Genomic DNA, 17,331 nt, shown 5'->3' on the forward strand with positions numbered 1-17,331 from the left:
GGTAAATCGGTGGCATCGATTACGCGGATTACGAGAGAAGGTTTTATGCAAACCAAAAATAAAAAAGAAGATGCAATTAGACGATTTTGACCTATGTGTGATACGTAAGAAAATACATGAATTTTATACGACAAAAAAGAAGTACCGACTATAAAAAAAAGTGTACAGACCAAATAAATGGGTTCTGATTTTTATTACGGTGAATAAAAAGTAGATGTAAGTCAAACGAGTTGCCAATCCACCTTGTTCAGACTATACTGAACTGTTGGCATATAAATGAGAATAATAGCGCCCTCTTGACAATGATCATATTATTCCTGGTCAGGCTTTTATAATAATAGTGACATCTATTGTTGGAATTAAATTTATTTAACCACAGCTTACATTTTTCATAGACGGATTTTGATAAAACTTAAGTGGGACCACCTGAAAAGTATACACCTTTAAAACCAAAAAATAATTTTCCAAATCAGTTCAGGCGTCTTCTAGAAGACGAGTAATCGGGGGACATATATAAAAAAAGATTTCGACGAATTGAGAACCTCCTCCTTTTTTATTAGGGTTCCGTACCCAAAGGGTAAAAACGGGACCCTATGACTAAGACTCCGCTGTCTGTCTGTCTGTCTGTCTGTCCGTCTGTCACCAGGCTGTATCTCACGATCCGTGATAGCTAGACAGTTGCAATTTTCACAGATGATGTATTTATGTTGCCGCTATAACAGCAAATACTAAAAAGTACGGAACCCTCGGTGGGCGAGTCCGACTCGCATTGGCCGGTTTTTTTAGTCGTCAGTTAGAAACGGATGAACTAAGAGTTGTATTTTATCCATATGAATAGCAAAGTAATTTGACGCAAGTTTAAGTCGTTTCCTCATAACTGATATATGATTTTTAATAATAAATAGCTATTTAATAACGTTCATTTGAATTCGATTTGTATTATTATTATTGAGGACTAGCGACCCGCCCCGGCTTCGCACGGTTGCAATGCTGTGATGTAATAAACATATAAACCTTCCTCTTGGATCAAACCGCATCAAAATCCGTTGCGTAGTTTTAAAGATCTAAGCATACATAGGGACAGACAGCAGGAAACGACTCTGTTTTATACTATGTAGTGATATTGCGGAGCTTTAAGTGCCACGTCGACCAAGAAGTGATCTATCGTGACGGCCCTTTAAAGTTACTATTAATGCCCGTTGAATCCAGGAAATTCCAGATTGTTTGGGCTCATAGGGTCGCAATGCGTAATATTTGATTTGTAATTTGTAATGTTTTATATTATTATTTTGTTAAACCCTAAAAACGTGTTACGCTCGTGTTTCAATTTTGGAATCTTTCGGTTGCCACGTGTATGTAAGTCGGGTGACAATGCAATATCCAATATCCAACACCGAGCTGATCTGATAATGGAGACAGGAGGTGGCCATAGGAACTCTGTGATAAACCAACGCAACCTAATTGTGGTTGGGGTTTTTAATATCGTCTCGATGAATATTAGTTACCTGTACTCTAAAGAAAAGTACAGTCGGCGATAAAAGCTGATAATGAATTTTTTGTTCCTATTTATCCTGTATAAATAGTAACAAAAAATAAATAGACCTCTAATAAGAAGTCTTTTACAGTCAAATATCCATTAACTATTATAACTTTTTAATATTTTGTGTTCAACGTATCGATATATGTGTATCGCCGGAAGTCAATAAATGAGAACTCCCAATGACAGTTCAAAAATGCCATAATAATTCCGGTCTCTGAGGGCCTACCGCGAACCTCGTTGGACATACGTGTTGCCTCTCTGTCGCACTGTCGCCCTGTCACACTTACGTACGTATTTACAAGTGCGACAGAGAGGCAACACGTACGTCGAACGAGGTTCGCGGTAGGCCCTCTGTCCATAACCTGCTATTAAAAACAGAATAAGTCTGTATTAGGCGATTATTAGGATTATTTAAAGCGAAACAAAATCTCGCTCGCAACATTCAGACACTCACCATCCAACCGTGATCCGTCTCCGCGCCAATCATCTTCTGAAACAAATTAAGGCCTCTCAATATCTTATTTATTTAGAGCATAGACATAGTATATACAAGTAGTTATAGACGCGCCACCGAGCGAGGGTAAGAGAAAGAATAATATAATCATATAAAATTTGGGCACCATAGGATTTTTTCTCTTTCACTCTTATAAATTTCGGTATATCGCCGACGCCTCCTACCTATGATGCCACCCGGTGTGATAAGGACAAAGCATGGTACTATTTTCTCTTTCCTCTTATAGGAATCGCAATAAGACTATCTTTCTCTATGAAAGAGTGTCAGGCCCTTGATTTAGAGCGACCAAATATTACAGACTTAATTATTTATGAGAGGTAAGTATGTGAGCAATCATGAGCTCTGTTGTAGGTAATAGTGTGAAGATAAATTATAACGGGTGATCTTATTCACTATTCTGCTCTTGGCCCAGTCATTTTAAGCCTAAAAAGGGGGTCAACCTCGGAATGAGAGCTAATAAGCTGGAAACTCTGATACACCTTCGTTATAACGTATTAAAGGTTCTCTTAAAAATCGACGCATAGATCGTGTGCGCGTCAGAAGTTATTCAAGGTCAAATGTCATACTAATCGGTTTTTCGCGGCGATCAAAATTTCTATTGCTTCAATGTTATTTACATGTAGGTTAGAGTTGTAGAGCATAAGATTTGCGATAAGTTAGGTACCAAACATTTTTTCATGAGATGAGCCGTTTTCAAGATATAGGGCACAGAAAGCGCAGTGATCAGACATGAGGCAAGGTCAATCGTGAATATCGGTGAATAATACCTTCTATACAGTTATTTAATCATCCTTTATCTAAATATATAAAAGAAGAAACTGACTGACTGACATATAAACACACAGCCCAAACCGCTGGTTCTAGAGATTCCAAATTTGGCACGTAGGTTTCTTATAAGGTCTAGGGGTGCACTAAGAAATAATTTTTCAAAATTAACCTCCCAAGGGGGTGAAATGGGGGTCCAAAGTTTGTATGGGAAAGCAAGATTAGTTAAGACTATTTTATTCGAAACTTCATAGGAGTATTCCTAACGATAAAATAATAAACACGTGTTTCAGGTTTTATTGAAAATTCAACCCCTAAGAGGAGGAAATATGGTGACAGTCTGAAAATCAACATGGGTATCGTTTCTATGGTTTATCGGGTTTCTCATTACGAAAACAACAACGATTTTAAAATCCAACGTGGCGGACGTGAAAAACCATCTCCCCTGCTGCATAGGGGACATGCATCGATTTTGATGCGGTTTTCAGAAAAGTGTTTGTTAACTTTGTTATTGTTACATTCTGGAGAAGGTTTTAGTATACATGGAGCTGAGCTGATGCTGAACCCTGGCTGTACCAAGTGGAACTCAGGTGTTGCGAACGCAACCTTTTATTTGTATAATGCGGTAGCTAAACGCAGCCGTCGGGCTCGGTTAGCATGCGGAGGCTTTTTTAAAAGCACCATTAGGAGCGCTCCACGTAACTTGTATCGCGGCCAATTAGAGGCACCTAAATTTAAACTACCTTTTTACTATTAAAATTCAAATTTCGCTTAATCACTTTCGCATCAGCCTCCATACTATAACCACCACCTCTACACCCTTTAACCGTTTTCGTCAACTGTACCTTGTAACGTAACGTAACCAGCACCTATTCAAGATTATAAGTTTACTTCAAATCGAAGTCTTTTTATTTGTCGTCGAGACCTGCACGGCGGCTACACAGGTTTGGCGCAACATAGGCACACTATGTTTTGGACATCTGACAGGCCTTGATGAGGACTTGGGAGAGCAGTACCCAACATAGAGCTGATGCTGAACTCTGGCTGTACCTAGTGGAACTCAGGTTTGGGAAAACATAGGCATCTACTGTTTAAGTTAACCGACTCGTCGTCGTGTGCCTACGTGCAGGTGGATCAATCAACTTTTTTCACAGGAACATAGGAACTCTATGGCCATCGGTTCCCATCAACAGATCAGCTCGATGTCATTACATTGTCGGTCTTTTATAATGTATGCCAAATTTTACCTCAATCTGAAACCACTAAGTAGCCGAGAAATGGTTGGCAAATTTAGTAGCCCAGTTTCATAGTTACATACGAACAACGAACAGTTAAATAAAAGCTTGTGAAAACATTTTTTTTTTTGTATTATTATTACTTAAAATCTACCTCTTTCCTGTAAATACCTGAAGTTAAACGCTATAAAGCTTATTTTCCTAATTGAACCTGCGTAAAGGGGTACCCTTTTTATATGAAACTATGTCATAAAATAATTACATATATGCACACAAGCTGTTAACTAATGTCCACAGAAGGGGAAATTTTGTTTTAAAATCTACATATGACCCACAAATGTCATTTTAACGATTAAAAAACCTTTTAGAATATATTATTCACAGAGATTACCAGCTAACCTTGCGTCATAGTGCGTTTGGCTGGCCGCTGCGTCTTCTATGCCGTATATCTTGAAAACGGCTAATCGCATAAAAAAATGTTTGATACCTAACTTGTCGCAAATTATATGTTTATCAATGCTTCCCTACATGTAAATTACATGGGAGCTATAGAAATTTTGATATCCGCGAAAAACCGATTTGTATGACATTTGACCTTGAATAACTAATGACGCGCACACGATCTATGCGTCGATTTTTAAGAGAACCTTTAATACGTCATAATAAAGGTGTATACGAGTTTCCAGTATCTCTCATTCCGAGGTGAAACCCTTAATTTCACTGGGCAGAGTTAGACTAAGACAAGTTAGTTAGTTATTTTAAACGTCAAACTTCTATGAAATTCTGACGTATGAATAACACGTGCACTGCATATGCTATCAAAATTGTTGCACTTTTCTTGGTCCAACTCTAACCCATTTTATAAGAAATGGGTAATAAAAGCTTTTGACATTTACTGAAGATATCACAGAGATACACCGATGACAGGGTACAAATCATCATCATCATCATCATCATCATTATGTCAGCCGATAGACGTCCACTGCCTATCTCCCCCAAGGCTCGCCACTCCGACCGATCCTGTGCCGCTCGCATGCACCGAATTCCCGCGACCTTCACCAGGTCGTCGCTCCACCTCGTTGGAGGCCTACCGGCAGTTCGTCTTCCGGTACGTGGACGCCACTCCAGAACCTTCCGGCTCCACCGGCCCTCAGTTCTGCGAGCAATGTGCCCCGCCCTCTGCCACTTAAGGTTTGCAATTCTGCGAGATATGTCGGTAACCCTAGTTCAACTGCGGATATCATCATTTCTGATTCTATCACGCAGAGAAACCCCGAGCATAGCTCTCTCCATTGCCCTTTGCGTGACCTTGAGCCTTCTTATGAGGCCCATCGTTAGTGCCTACGTCTCAGATCCGTATGTCATCACTGGCAACACACACTGGTCAAATACTTTTGACTTAAGACACTGCGGCAATTTGGACGAAAAGATAGTGTGGAGCTTCCCGAACGCTGCCCAACCGAGTCGGATTCGACGAGTGACCTCTCTTTCTCGAAGTTGGACCTACCTAACTGGACTGTTTTTCCCAGGTATACATAATCGTCAACAACTTCGAGCGCAGAGCCTCCGATTAATACGGGAGTTGGCACAACACGGACGTTAGACATGATCTTCGTCTTGTCCATGTTCATTTTCAGACCAACTCGTTCAGATACTCTGTTCAGATCAGCGAGCATCGCACTGAGGTCCTCCATGGTCTCAGCCATGACTACGATATCATCGGCAAACCGAAGGTGAGTGATGTACTCGCCATTTATATTGATGCCTCGTCCTTTCCAGTCCAGAACCTTGAAGGCATCCTCCAATGCAGCGGTGAAAAGCTTTGGGGAGATTACATCTCCTTGTCTGACGCCCCGCTGCAATGGATAGGCTTCGAGCTCTGGCCCTGTAGTCGGACGGACATGGTGGCGTTTTCATACAAACACTTCAGCACTTCGATATACCGGTAGTCAATTTGGCACCTTTGGAGAGACTGCAGCACAGCCCAAGTCTCGATCGAATCAAAGGCTTTCTCGTAGTCCACAAATGCAAGGCAAAGGGGGAGGTTATACTCCTCAGTCTTCTGTATAACCTGCCGCAACGCATGTATGTGGTCTACGGTACTATAGCCTTTACGGAAACCTGCTTGTTCGGGAGGCTGGAAGTCGTCAAACCTGCGTGCAAGACGGTTCGTGATGACTCTCGAAAACAGCTTGTAAACATGGCTCAAAAGTGAGATGGGTCTATAATTCTTCAGCAAGGTGTTGTCACCTTTTTTGAAGAAGAGCACCACCATACTTCTGTTCCACGCTTGCGGCGTTTTTCCTTCGCGCATGACGGAACTAAACAGGGTCTGAAGGGCCTTAAGGACTGCTTTACCACCCGCCTTCAGGAGTTCGGCCGTAATTCCGTCATCACCTGGGGCTTTGCCATTCTTAAGCTGTTTGAGAGCCATACTAATCTCGTACAGGCTGACGTCCGGGATATCTTCGGTATAGTGTCGGGTTAGTCTAGCTCTAGGGTCTCTAGCTAGATCCATGACGGGTGCTCGGGTTGTTGTGTATAACTGTCCATATAACTTCTCGACTTCTCCCAAGAGCTCAGGTTTGGATGAAATGATCCTGCCGTCGTCGGTCTTCAGTTTTGTCAGTTGGCTTTGGCCAATAGACAGATCTCTGGCAAACACCTTCAAACCTCTGTTGCGCTTGATAGCCTCTTCAATACTGTTAGTATTGGATCGGCGTATATCTCGCTTCAGAGACTTCGAGATCTGTCTGTTGAGCTGCCTATAACGACCAACGTCACCTGGCGACTGCAGAATCATCTCACGCCTCCCCTCCATGAGCTTGAGAGTGGAGTCCGAGAGTTTCTTGGTTCTTGTACGACGAGTCTTGAAGAACTTGGACCCGACCGTATGAACAGCTTCCACAAACCCGTCGTTGTAATCGTCAATGTCGCTAGCTAGGCATTCGAACCGGTTTTGAAGTTCGAGCTGAAAGCTGGGCCGGTGCCGGGCGGAGCGTAGACTTTATCAGTCGAGATCTCTCCAGCCTAAATTGTATATTCAGTGTGCCTCTTACCATACGGTGATCGCTCCCGGTTTTGACCGAATTGATCACAGAAACATCACTGAATATTTGCTTCTTCGTCGACATGATGAAGTCGATCTCATTCCTTGTTGCACCGTCAGGGCACGTTTCCTGAAGAAGAAGTTCATCATATAGAGTTCTTCCTTCTCCATGAAACCAGCCAGTAGGTGGCCCCGGTGATTCCTACGCCCCACTCAAAATTGCCCCACTCTCAGCTCTCGGTACAAATAGGCAAAGGTAAATTGGTGTCAAATTTCAGCTCTCTAGCCATGTCCGTCTGTCTGTCTGTTCGTCTGTCCGTCGGCGACTTTGCTGATCGTTAGTGGTAGAGAACTGAAATTTGGCACAAATATATAAATCAGTTACGCTGACAAAGTCGTCAAGTAAAAACTAGAAAAAATATTTTTTTAGGGTGGCTCCCCTACATGAAAAGTGGGGATGATTTTTTTTTTCGCTTCAACCCTAGGGTGTCGTTGGATAGGTCTTATAAACCGAAATGGGTCTTCAAAAACCATTTTTTGATCAACTTAATATTTTAGGAAATAATCGATCGAGAAAAAAAAACCGGCCAAGCGCGAGTCGGACTCGCGTTCCAAGGGTTCCGTACATTAAACAATTTTTAACAATGTACCTATTTTTTATGTGAAACGAGAGGTCTTTAAAAAATCCGTAGGGGTCGGATCAAAAACTAAGCAATTAAGGCGGTTCTCTGAGTAGCACAATCGGATTAGGACTAACCTCGAAATCATTTCCAAAGTTATGAAATTTGGTACGTATGTTAATTAAAGGTCTCTTTTTCATGTCCACACTATTTCACATTTGGGAACCTCGAGGAATCGCAGTCATCTTGGAAAATGTGTACCATCCTGGAGAAATTTGCGTTTTACTCTAAATCTACGTTCTCTGTCAAAATACGGTGTAAGGCAACTTTAAAGCTTATTAAATTCTATACAAAAAAGTCCTAGATATCTTTGCGGAAAAATACATATTGTTATAGAAAATAATTGCTGAATCCGGATTTAGCGCTTATACCTTTTCAGGGAATATTATCTTAATAGGAAACTTGGAGGAATATGAATTCCACTTTTGTCTATATGTTTGTACACGTTATACCCCAACATTAACATTTTACTCGACAAAATATATAAATATATAACGTAATAACATTAAAGTACAGATTTTACCTACTATCACAGATAAGAAAGTTCTCATAGTAAAATTGGTTGTAATAATGCTGGTAATTTCCTACGGTTTCTGAACGCATTTTAGAGCACTAACGATATGTGCGTAGATAAAAAATATATGTAGTTCTTCATTATATTATCTTTAATTTATAAGCTTCCGATACACGAATTATGGCACTTCGTCGATACAATTAATTCCCAAAATAACCTCTAACTAGGACTTTTAATCCAACTTTACTCGGTTATTTATTATGTGACACTATAAACAAAAAACCGGCCAAGTGCGAGTCGGACCTGCGTTCCAAGGGTTCCGTACATAACACAATTTAAACAATGTATTTTTTATGTGAAACGTGAATGAAATCTTTAAAAAACCCGTAGGGGTCGGATCAAAAACCGAGTAATTAAGTCCGACTCACGCTTGACTGCACATTTCTAATACATTCAAAATTTTATACCCAGTAGTTTCGGAGATATAAAGGGGGAGGGGGGGAGGATGGTCATTTTTTGCCTATTTTCTTGAATAACTTCTAACTGCTTAACCTAAAATTATAAAAATAGTAGATTGTGTCACAAGGGAGCAAAATTATATATTTACGGCGAGGGCGTACAATTGAATCCTAAACGAAGCGAAGGATTCTATAATGATTCTAGAATCCTGAGCTACCATGTGCATTGCTACCATGTGACACATACTGCTTTTCACATCACCTATGAGGAAATTACATACATATAATTAGGTTTCAAAACATTATTATTTTAAGCAAAGATCGATACGGACAGTGCCAAAAATATGTATACACGACCTTAGTATAGGTACATACTTCTGGCACTTTGTCCGTATCGATATTTTCAGACGTGACTGTACTGACAAATTAAAAGTACCTACAGCTCATAATTATGTACCTAATATCTTTTCAAAGACAGCAGCAAACACCTAAAATGATACAATGAAAATCAAGTACATTATTTTTGTAGATTTTTCTGGTAACAATGTAAGCTCTTACCCCTTTGAACCAAATCTTCGGAAGAACACTATGAAGACTGACATCACTTATATTTATTATTATAAAGTTATTGATTTAAACTAAGTATTTACAAATTTATACACAATACAGAACCTTCTTCTTTTAAAATTATGGCTTCAGCCCAGTGGGACTATTTCGCCAGTATCAAGGTATTGAGAGGTTTACAAACGACAAAAATTGTACGGTTGTACAAGACAGTGTACGGTGATTTGTTAGCTCTTGTAAATCGATAGCTAGTCTTTACAAGAAGCACGTGGACTACCGGCCGTTGACTCCAAGATGGTGGTTAAACGCGCTTCAAAATTAATTCTCCATTCACTGCACACTACCACATTAGTTTACTGTATAATAAGCTATCGATATTACACTTTAAACAATATTAATAAGCAAAAAACAAAGTAATTAATCACGATGCTAACTATCAAGATGGCGCTCGAACCGGAAGTCATACAGAACCTTATAATTATGCTTTATTTGTACAAAACTTTTTAAATATAAACTTTTTAAATTGCATAGACAATTATGGCTACGTTTAAGGAGACCTAAAATGTCAAAATAAAAATTAAATTATTAAACTAATGTTTTTTTTACGTTTCTTTGTAAATATTACGCTAATTAATTAATTTACTTAATTTTAATATGCTATTAATTAATTTAAAATACGCTAATTACATTTATTGTTTAAATTACAACAGAATATTATTTAAGTTAGAGAAATTGTATGCACGTAATCGATTATAAAGAAATTGTAATCGATTATATGCATACTAATTTCATATGTCTTTGTGTCAATATTTCATACTGGCAACAAAATGTCCTTGAACAAAAAAGTGCCACTTTGATCCCTCCTAGCAGGGAAGAAAAGTTCCCTTTTCGAATAGGTGATGTGAAAAATATATTTGCGATTCTCACAATGAGCTCTTTCATTTGATATGTAACAATAGTTTGAAAACCTTTATTTTTTAATTTTCTCATTAACCCCCTAAAAGTGGCCCCCGTGTTTAAAATTAATTTGTTTACGTTACATGTCCGTCTTTGGGTCACAAATTTACATATGTATACCGAATTTCAACTTAATTGGTCCAGTAGTTTTGGAGACAATCGGCTGTGACAGACGGACAAACAGACAGACAGACGCACGAGGCTCTATAATTATGATTTGAGGTACGGAACTCTAAAAACTTGTGTTTTCCCCTAACTTTTGAACCATGGGTCCAAAAAATATGAAAAATATAGTGAACCTAATGGTCTAGCCGTTTTTGACTTTTTGACGGACGGGTAACTACGGAACCCTACACTGAGCATGGCCCGACATGCTCTTGGCCGGTTGTTTTATGTTTTATCAGCAGGGGCCGATTTTTGAATTTCGACCGCTCGATTTCGTGTATATCGTTCAATAATATCTCCACTACCTCCTACTAAGGCGTTCGCGTTCGCAACGAGATCGCCCACGTAGGACAGTTCTATAGGTATCAATTTAATTAAGGCGCCGTCCCGTGCCGCTTCGCGTTCGCGTGTTGTTCGCATACGTATTACGCTGTGTTAGGCAATCCAACGTTCAATTAGAGTGTGCGCCGGGCTTTTTTGCCACGCCGCCGCCGCCGATAAATGATCGGCGTGAAATCGGCGTGACCTTGAGTGTTCTTAATGTGCTATTCCAAGTTGGTATTTGAACTATAATATGGATTTTTTTAGACTTATATTGACCGGGATATAGACCGTGATTACCTTTTGTATTATTTGTGAGCTCCCGATATTTCGACGCAGTTACATGCATCATGCGTCGAAATATCGGGAGCTCACAAATAATACAAAAGGTAATCACGGTCTATATCCCGGTCAATATAAGTCTAGTGAAACTAACCGTGAATCATTCAAAACTCTAATGGATTTTTTTGTCAGATATACGTCAATTATTAATTAAATAAAACAGAAGAGCCAGTTGCACAAACTGTTTGACACACCGATTAAAGTAACTATGTAATCCTCAGTATTCAGCGTCACGAAAGATGAGATAGCGATATATGAAGTAGGATTTTTTCTTGTTAATTGTGAATTCACATTGCCTCACATACGAAGGCAGAATCCTCAGTCATGACAAGACTTACGAGTTACGAGCAACGAAAAAACAGGGCTCATGTACCATGGGACCTCGAGGTGGAATAGAAAAGAAAAGTCTGAAAATATTGATGTGCGAATACTTTCGAGACCCAGTGTCCTAAAAAAGAAAGAGAGAGACAGAATCACAACACTGTAGATTCGCTTGCCCTACGGAAATGTGCAAGCTGTAAATGGGTGAAACAACATTTTTTTGTCACTCGTTGCTATGGTTACAGTCACCTGGGTCACTGGGGCTTTCAATTAACCAAACATTTTTGTAGTAGTTATAAACTTATAAGGCCTTTCCATAATAGGCCATCTAATCTAACAAGAATGAATGATAATATAACTTGGTACAAAAGTTGTTGTAACAAACTGTGTCAGACGAAAGGAGTGCCGGGCGTCCGTTGGCTCGTTGGGTGGATGACATTCGGAAGACTGCGGGTCATTCTGGATGAGATTGGCTCAGGACTAGATCGAGCGAAAACAGCGAGCTAGTTTGTATATCTTGGGTTGATGGTTACCGCCGAGATACGCCGCAGAGCTGGCATGGTTAAGAGTGCTATGGCTAACCTCGACAAGATCTGGAAGAACAGAGGTATTCGACTTGCAAATAAAGTGCGCTTGGGTGCTCTCGTCTTTTCAATATTCCAGTATGGTACCGAAACATGGAGTCTCAAAACAAAAAGTGTGAAGTGGCAAAGGTTGGTATTTTGAGATGTATGTGGTGTTGACGAAGACTGCTGCTTATACTTTGGACAGCTAGAAGAAAAACCCCAAACTCTGAGAGCTCAGTATCGCCACTCACCTCTTCACAACATTTCATGGGCGAGCCCTTAGATTTCTTGGACATACCATGCGGTTTTCAACGCATGATGTGGAGAAACACATGTATTTAGGCCGATGGCAAGCGTGCTCAAGTTGGAGCATGTGTGAGAAGGTCGAACGCAATGAAGAGGTCGGCTTGCGGCAGTCTGCACCGTGCAGTCCACACGGCTTATGACCGCGCGAAATGGAGACAAATTACATGTGATCGCGATCCTCAGCATTGAGAAAACGAGAAAGAAGACGTCTCAGTAAGCCTGGTGCTTGTACGACGAGAAAACCATTAAAAGGAAGCCATAGCAGTCCACTATGTCTAGCAAATTTCAAGGATTTTGGAGTTCTGTTTTGTTAAAGTCCGTCATTTTTAATACAATAAACCATGGAAATCATGAGAACATGGAGAGTTACAGATCGGATCGTAGGTCATTGGGACCAGGTAACCCCTTAATCGTAATTACTAGGGAAATCAAGTTATTATACCTATCCTATTTTATTCATTTACAAATCATTTTCTACTCACAGCCTATTCAAAACTATACTTAGTTAATTGGAATCACTGGCCAGCAACCTGGATTGATCAAATTTTCAAAAAAAAACAACTAATTAATGATTTTTCTTAAGAAACCTGAAAGTCAAGGTCACGCCGATTTCACGCCGAAAATACGCCGCCGCCGATCATTTATTAATCGGCGCACACGTCTCTTCATACTTATATAGCCGCATCCTTATCGAATTGCACCAAAATCACTATGAATATATGGATCAAAATTTGGCTTGGCACCGACTTCAACTTCAAACATATCCGTTGGTAACGCATATACTTAAACACGGAACCCTAAAAAGGATAATATTTTATTTCATCCTTTTAGAAGTCGGTTTATCTATTTTTATAAAGTTTTTATTTTTCCATTTTTAGTTTTAAGACATTGTTAAGAGCGTGACGCATGAATGTTAAACATAATCATATTTAACTCTAAATTCGTAAACTTTATTAAATAATCAGAATTTTCCTTGAGTCCATCTGGGAAATCATTCCTGTCACTAAATCCATTCTCCGCCCCGCCACTGACCCAATCTCTCAAACCCCCCGATCACTCAACCTCACAGCACTGATAAACCCCTGATAACTGAACCCCTCGACCCTAAACCACCAACCCTTCAACCGCCATTCCCCGACCCCTACCTCAGACCCCTTAACTCCTAACCCTAACCCCCAATCCCTTAACTCCCAACCCCTCAGTCCCCGACCCATCAACTCACTTTGATGAAGTGGAGCTGATGATGATGATTGTTTTGATGCTAATGATTTCAGCGATTACTCCGGAACCCATGATCCGATTTAAGTAATTCTTTTTCTGTTTGAAAGAAATACCTTCAAGGTATTTTCGTAACATTTTTGGTTTTGATCTGATGATGGATTCCGTGAGGAATTAAGGGAACTCCTCAATTTTTAAAGGCACGTGTATTGTGATTATTTAAAACAAAATGCAACTTTACAGGACTAGCCTAAGTCATTACATCTCTTTAACGCATTTGTTCTAGCAAATACCTACATTTTTAATGCATAATTTTCACATTTTTGGTTTGATTTTGATTTTTTTGATATCAATGTTTGGCTTGAGACATCAGCTTTAATGTTGTAGTACATTAATTTAACGTCCGACTTTTGGTTTGGTTGTAAAACCCAAATAATTGAATTTATTTTCATCATATTTATCTTTTTATATTTTTAAACTGCTCTTAAACTATTGTATATTTTGGTACATACTGTAGAAATGAAATATAGAATATTTAATTGGCTTTCGTTTAATACCCCACACGTGTATGTGCAATGCATAGTTTGGGTGCAATATGCAATATTCGCAACGAGGCGGGAGTCATTTTGATGGCGTCATTCCGCTGAAGTAGATGGCCGGCGCCGCTGTCTCCTGGCAGTTTTGTAAACCCGATACTATGCCAAATAACACACTAAAAGTTGAAAGCGGTTTCCGGATCGGAACTATATTCCCATAAGGCAGTGCACTAATATATACCTAAACAGCTGTATATTTACCTAACTAGAGAATCAATATTTTTTTAAGCCAGACAGTGTTTAGCATGGTAGGTAATGTTGAGGAAGTTTGTGTCATGCTTTCTAGCAGTGACATGCACGTACGGAATTCAAACTCACATCAAATAAATGTACGAGAAATGTACGAAATTTTACGCTAATTATCCCGAGTCACAGGCTTGGACCTAGTTCGGGAGGCAGAGACTCAACCCCACTACCTAAATGTGTTACAAACCTGATACACCTGTTTCATATTGTCAAAACTTTATAATGTGAAAAGTAATATTTAAGGTAGCAATAAAGATTTTTATTATTTATTAACAAAAAATGTACTACACGTACATACGAGAAAACAATGATCAATCTATTACCGCTTGGAAGCATACTTTCTGGTGGGCACTCTCTATGTTGTTAATTAGCGTACAATTTTGTACATTTCTCGTACAAATTATCTGATTCACAAGAAAGTGGAAAACTCGACTACAACATAGTGAAACAGATAGCGCGCGCCAGAAAGTATGCTTCCTAGCGATGACAGATTGGTTATCGTTTTCTCGTAAGTACTTGTAGTATTTTTTTTAATTAGCGTACAAGTTCGTACATTTCTCGTACTTATATTTTGATTCACAAGAAAGTTGAAAACTCGACTACAACATAGTGAAATAGATTACGCCCACCAGAAAGTATTCTGCCTAGCGGTGACAGATTTATCATCGTTTTCTCGTAAGTACATGTAGTATTTTTTTTTATTAGCGTACATTTCTCGTAAATTTTTTTGATGTGCGTTTGAATTCCGTACGATACCACGTCACCGCTAGAAAGTAAGTACACATATATGAGACGGAAGTTTACCATGCGCGACTTTCTACTTAGGTATAGCATGTACGAGTATGTGCTCCAAGCTATACTCACCATTGTCTCTTCCTTTCCGTTTCTTCTTTCCGCTAGAGCTTGAGGATTTGCTCTTCTCAGACTTGTCTTTACTCTTCCACCGACTTAACATTTTCAATCCCACTCAAGGCGCTAAGTTCATTTGGAAGTCTCTCAAGTCAACTAGATTTTACTTTTCTTCATAGCTATATGAAAATGGGACGAATTCATATTGCAATTACCGTTCACTGCGCAGGAACACTTATTCATTGTACTGGTTATTGAAGTGCGAGTCTTTACGCTTGTTTGAATACACGAGGATAAAGGATTGTTGCAAGTATTATGTATAATAGTATCTAATGGATATGTTGTTCACTGTTTTAATCAATTCCGGAAAATGTTTTTATTGCTGGTTTAGTGCTATTGTAAATATTTGCGGATTAGCAATAGAGTGGATCACTGGTAGCTAGTAGTATACTGTTTTAAATTAGGGACGTCCAGAGTTAGAGTTCACTATTTAAATTTACTCCAATATCTCTATATATTATATATATATATTATAATTATATTTATACTACCTACTCTTAACTCTTAGCTCAGGTTAATAAAGATTATATATTAATTTTGCAACAAAAAATCATACGGATAAAGTATTGGTTTATTTTGCTTGACATTATTCCAAAATCCTTAGTTTACATTTTTACTGGTATTTTTAAACTATTTAACATAATTTCGGAAAGCATATAAGTAGACATGTAATATGACAAAGTATTTATTAGGGATGTAATAGTATGTATATCATCGTATTTATTATACTCTTTGATTAGGATTAAAAATGGATAAAGATGTAGTGCATAATTATTTTTCATCGTATTTTCACGGAAACGTACGAACGTGTCTTGCTATTTCAGTCAATCTCGGTAAAAAAGTACTGAGGTTGTCCGTACGCACGAACGTTTCCGAGAAAATACGAAGGAAAACCATTATGCACTACATCTGTAACACCTATTAGCGAATCTTAGCGAATTTATTTATTATGAGTTATGACATGATATGTTATGACATCTTTCAAACAGAGGGTCTCGGACCTCCAGAACATTTGAGTCGCTTAACTATAAACTCGGGTAAACCCATCCGTGTCAGATTATGCGATTTAGGTAAGTATTAAGGAAAGGTAGATATTTACTGAGAGGGTCGAATGGATTATTTATCTATGGAAACGATACAAACATAAATTAAGCCCTTTTGAAAAGACACTCCTCATTTCAAGAATATAGAAAACTAGCGATCCGTCCCGGCTTCGCAAGCGTGAACCTTACCAAATTATACAACTAAAACTTTCCTCAAGAATCACTATTGATGGGTGAAAACCGCATAAAAATCCGTTGAGTAGTTTATGACTTTATCGCGATCATACCTTAAAATTGTAAATTTAACTAATATTTTTATCGAAGTATCGAAAAGTGCCATATAGATACTGCGTGTATGCACAAATGCGTTTTTGGGGAATAGACTAAAGGTTTGTCTTGACAACTATAAGGTAGGGTTTTAAAGATGTGTGCATGACCCTTTATATGACAAACATAAGTACGGTAGTTAATAGAATGTAAAGACAACCACGCAATAAACAATTTACTTTAACGAGTCTTATAAAAGGTTCACCGAGACTAGATCCGAGATTCAGACCGCTTTAAAAAATTCCGATTGAACTGTCAAACTGTCAATTATTGATGTTTGCTGTTTTGATACCATTTCGCTGAAATGTTTTACTTATAATTGTAATATTCATCTTTTGGGATCAGACGCAAGATAACATTGACGACAAAACTCAGTAATTTCAAAATGTCCTCCTCTATCATAACTTCAAGAAAATAGTAGGGGTTGGATATGCTTTTTTGCTTCAGTTAAATCACAGTGCCTTATATCACAGATTTTTACAAATATATAGGTAACTAATTTATTCCTAATAATGGGCGAATGTCCGACATTTTCAGAAATTGTGCATAGCTCCTTGGTACAAAATTAACATTTTTAGGGTTCCGTACCCAAAGGGTAAAAATAATAATAATAACGGGACCCTATTCCTAAGACTCCACTGTCCGTCTGCCCGTCTGTCTGTCCGTCTGTCCGTCTGTCTGTCACCAGGCTGTCT

The 17,331-nt window shown here is 38.8% G+C and overlaps 2 protein-coding genes across 10 annotated transcripts in view; one reads left to right on the forward strand and one right to left on the reverse strand.

The window, feature by feature from the left end:
* LOC134753714 (uncharacterized) overlaps positions 1 to 17,331 on the forward strand; it is a 242,851-nt gene that overhangs the window by 201,969 nt on the left and 23,551 nt on the right. The gene's annotated exons all lie outside the window — the stretch shown is intronic.
* LOC134754154 (coiled-coil domain-containing protein AGAP005037) overlaps positions 1 to 17,331 on the reverse strand; it is a 245,100-nt gene that overhangs the window by 189,022 nt on the left and 38,747 nt on the right. For 5 of the 9 annotated variants that reach the window (XM_063690260.1, XM_063690264.1, XM_063690263.1 and 2 more), the window contains exon 3: positions 1,995 to 2,030. The exons of 1 other annotated variant lie outside the window; for it this stretch is intronic. In XM_063690260.1, coding sequence (XP_063546330.1) covers positions 1,995 to 2,030 — 36 coding nt within the window. Of the gene's footprint in view, positions 1 to 1,994; positions 2,031 to 15,221; positions 15,555 to 17,331 lie in introns of all 9 variants that reach the window. 3 more of the 9 variants (XM_063690269.1, XM_063690268.1, XM_063690261.1) reach the window with 3 other exon arrangements.

The sequence above is a fragment of the Cydia strobilella genome, chromosome Z (assembly GCF_947568885.1).
Source record: "Cydia strobilella chromosome Z, ilCydStro3.1, whole genome shotgun sequence".
NCBI lineage: Eukaryota > Metazoa > Arthropoda > Insecta > Lepidoptera > Tortricidae > Cydia > Cydia strobilella.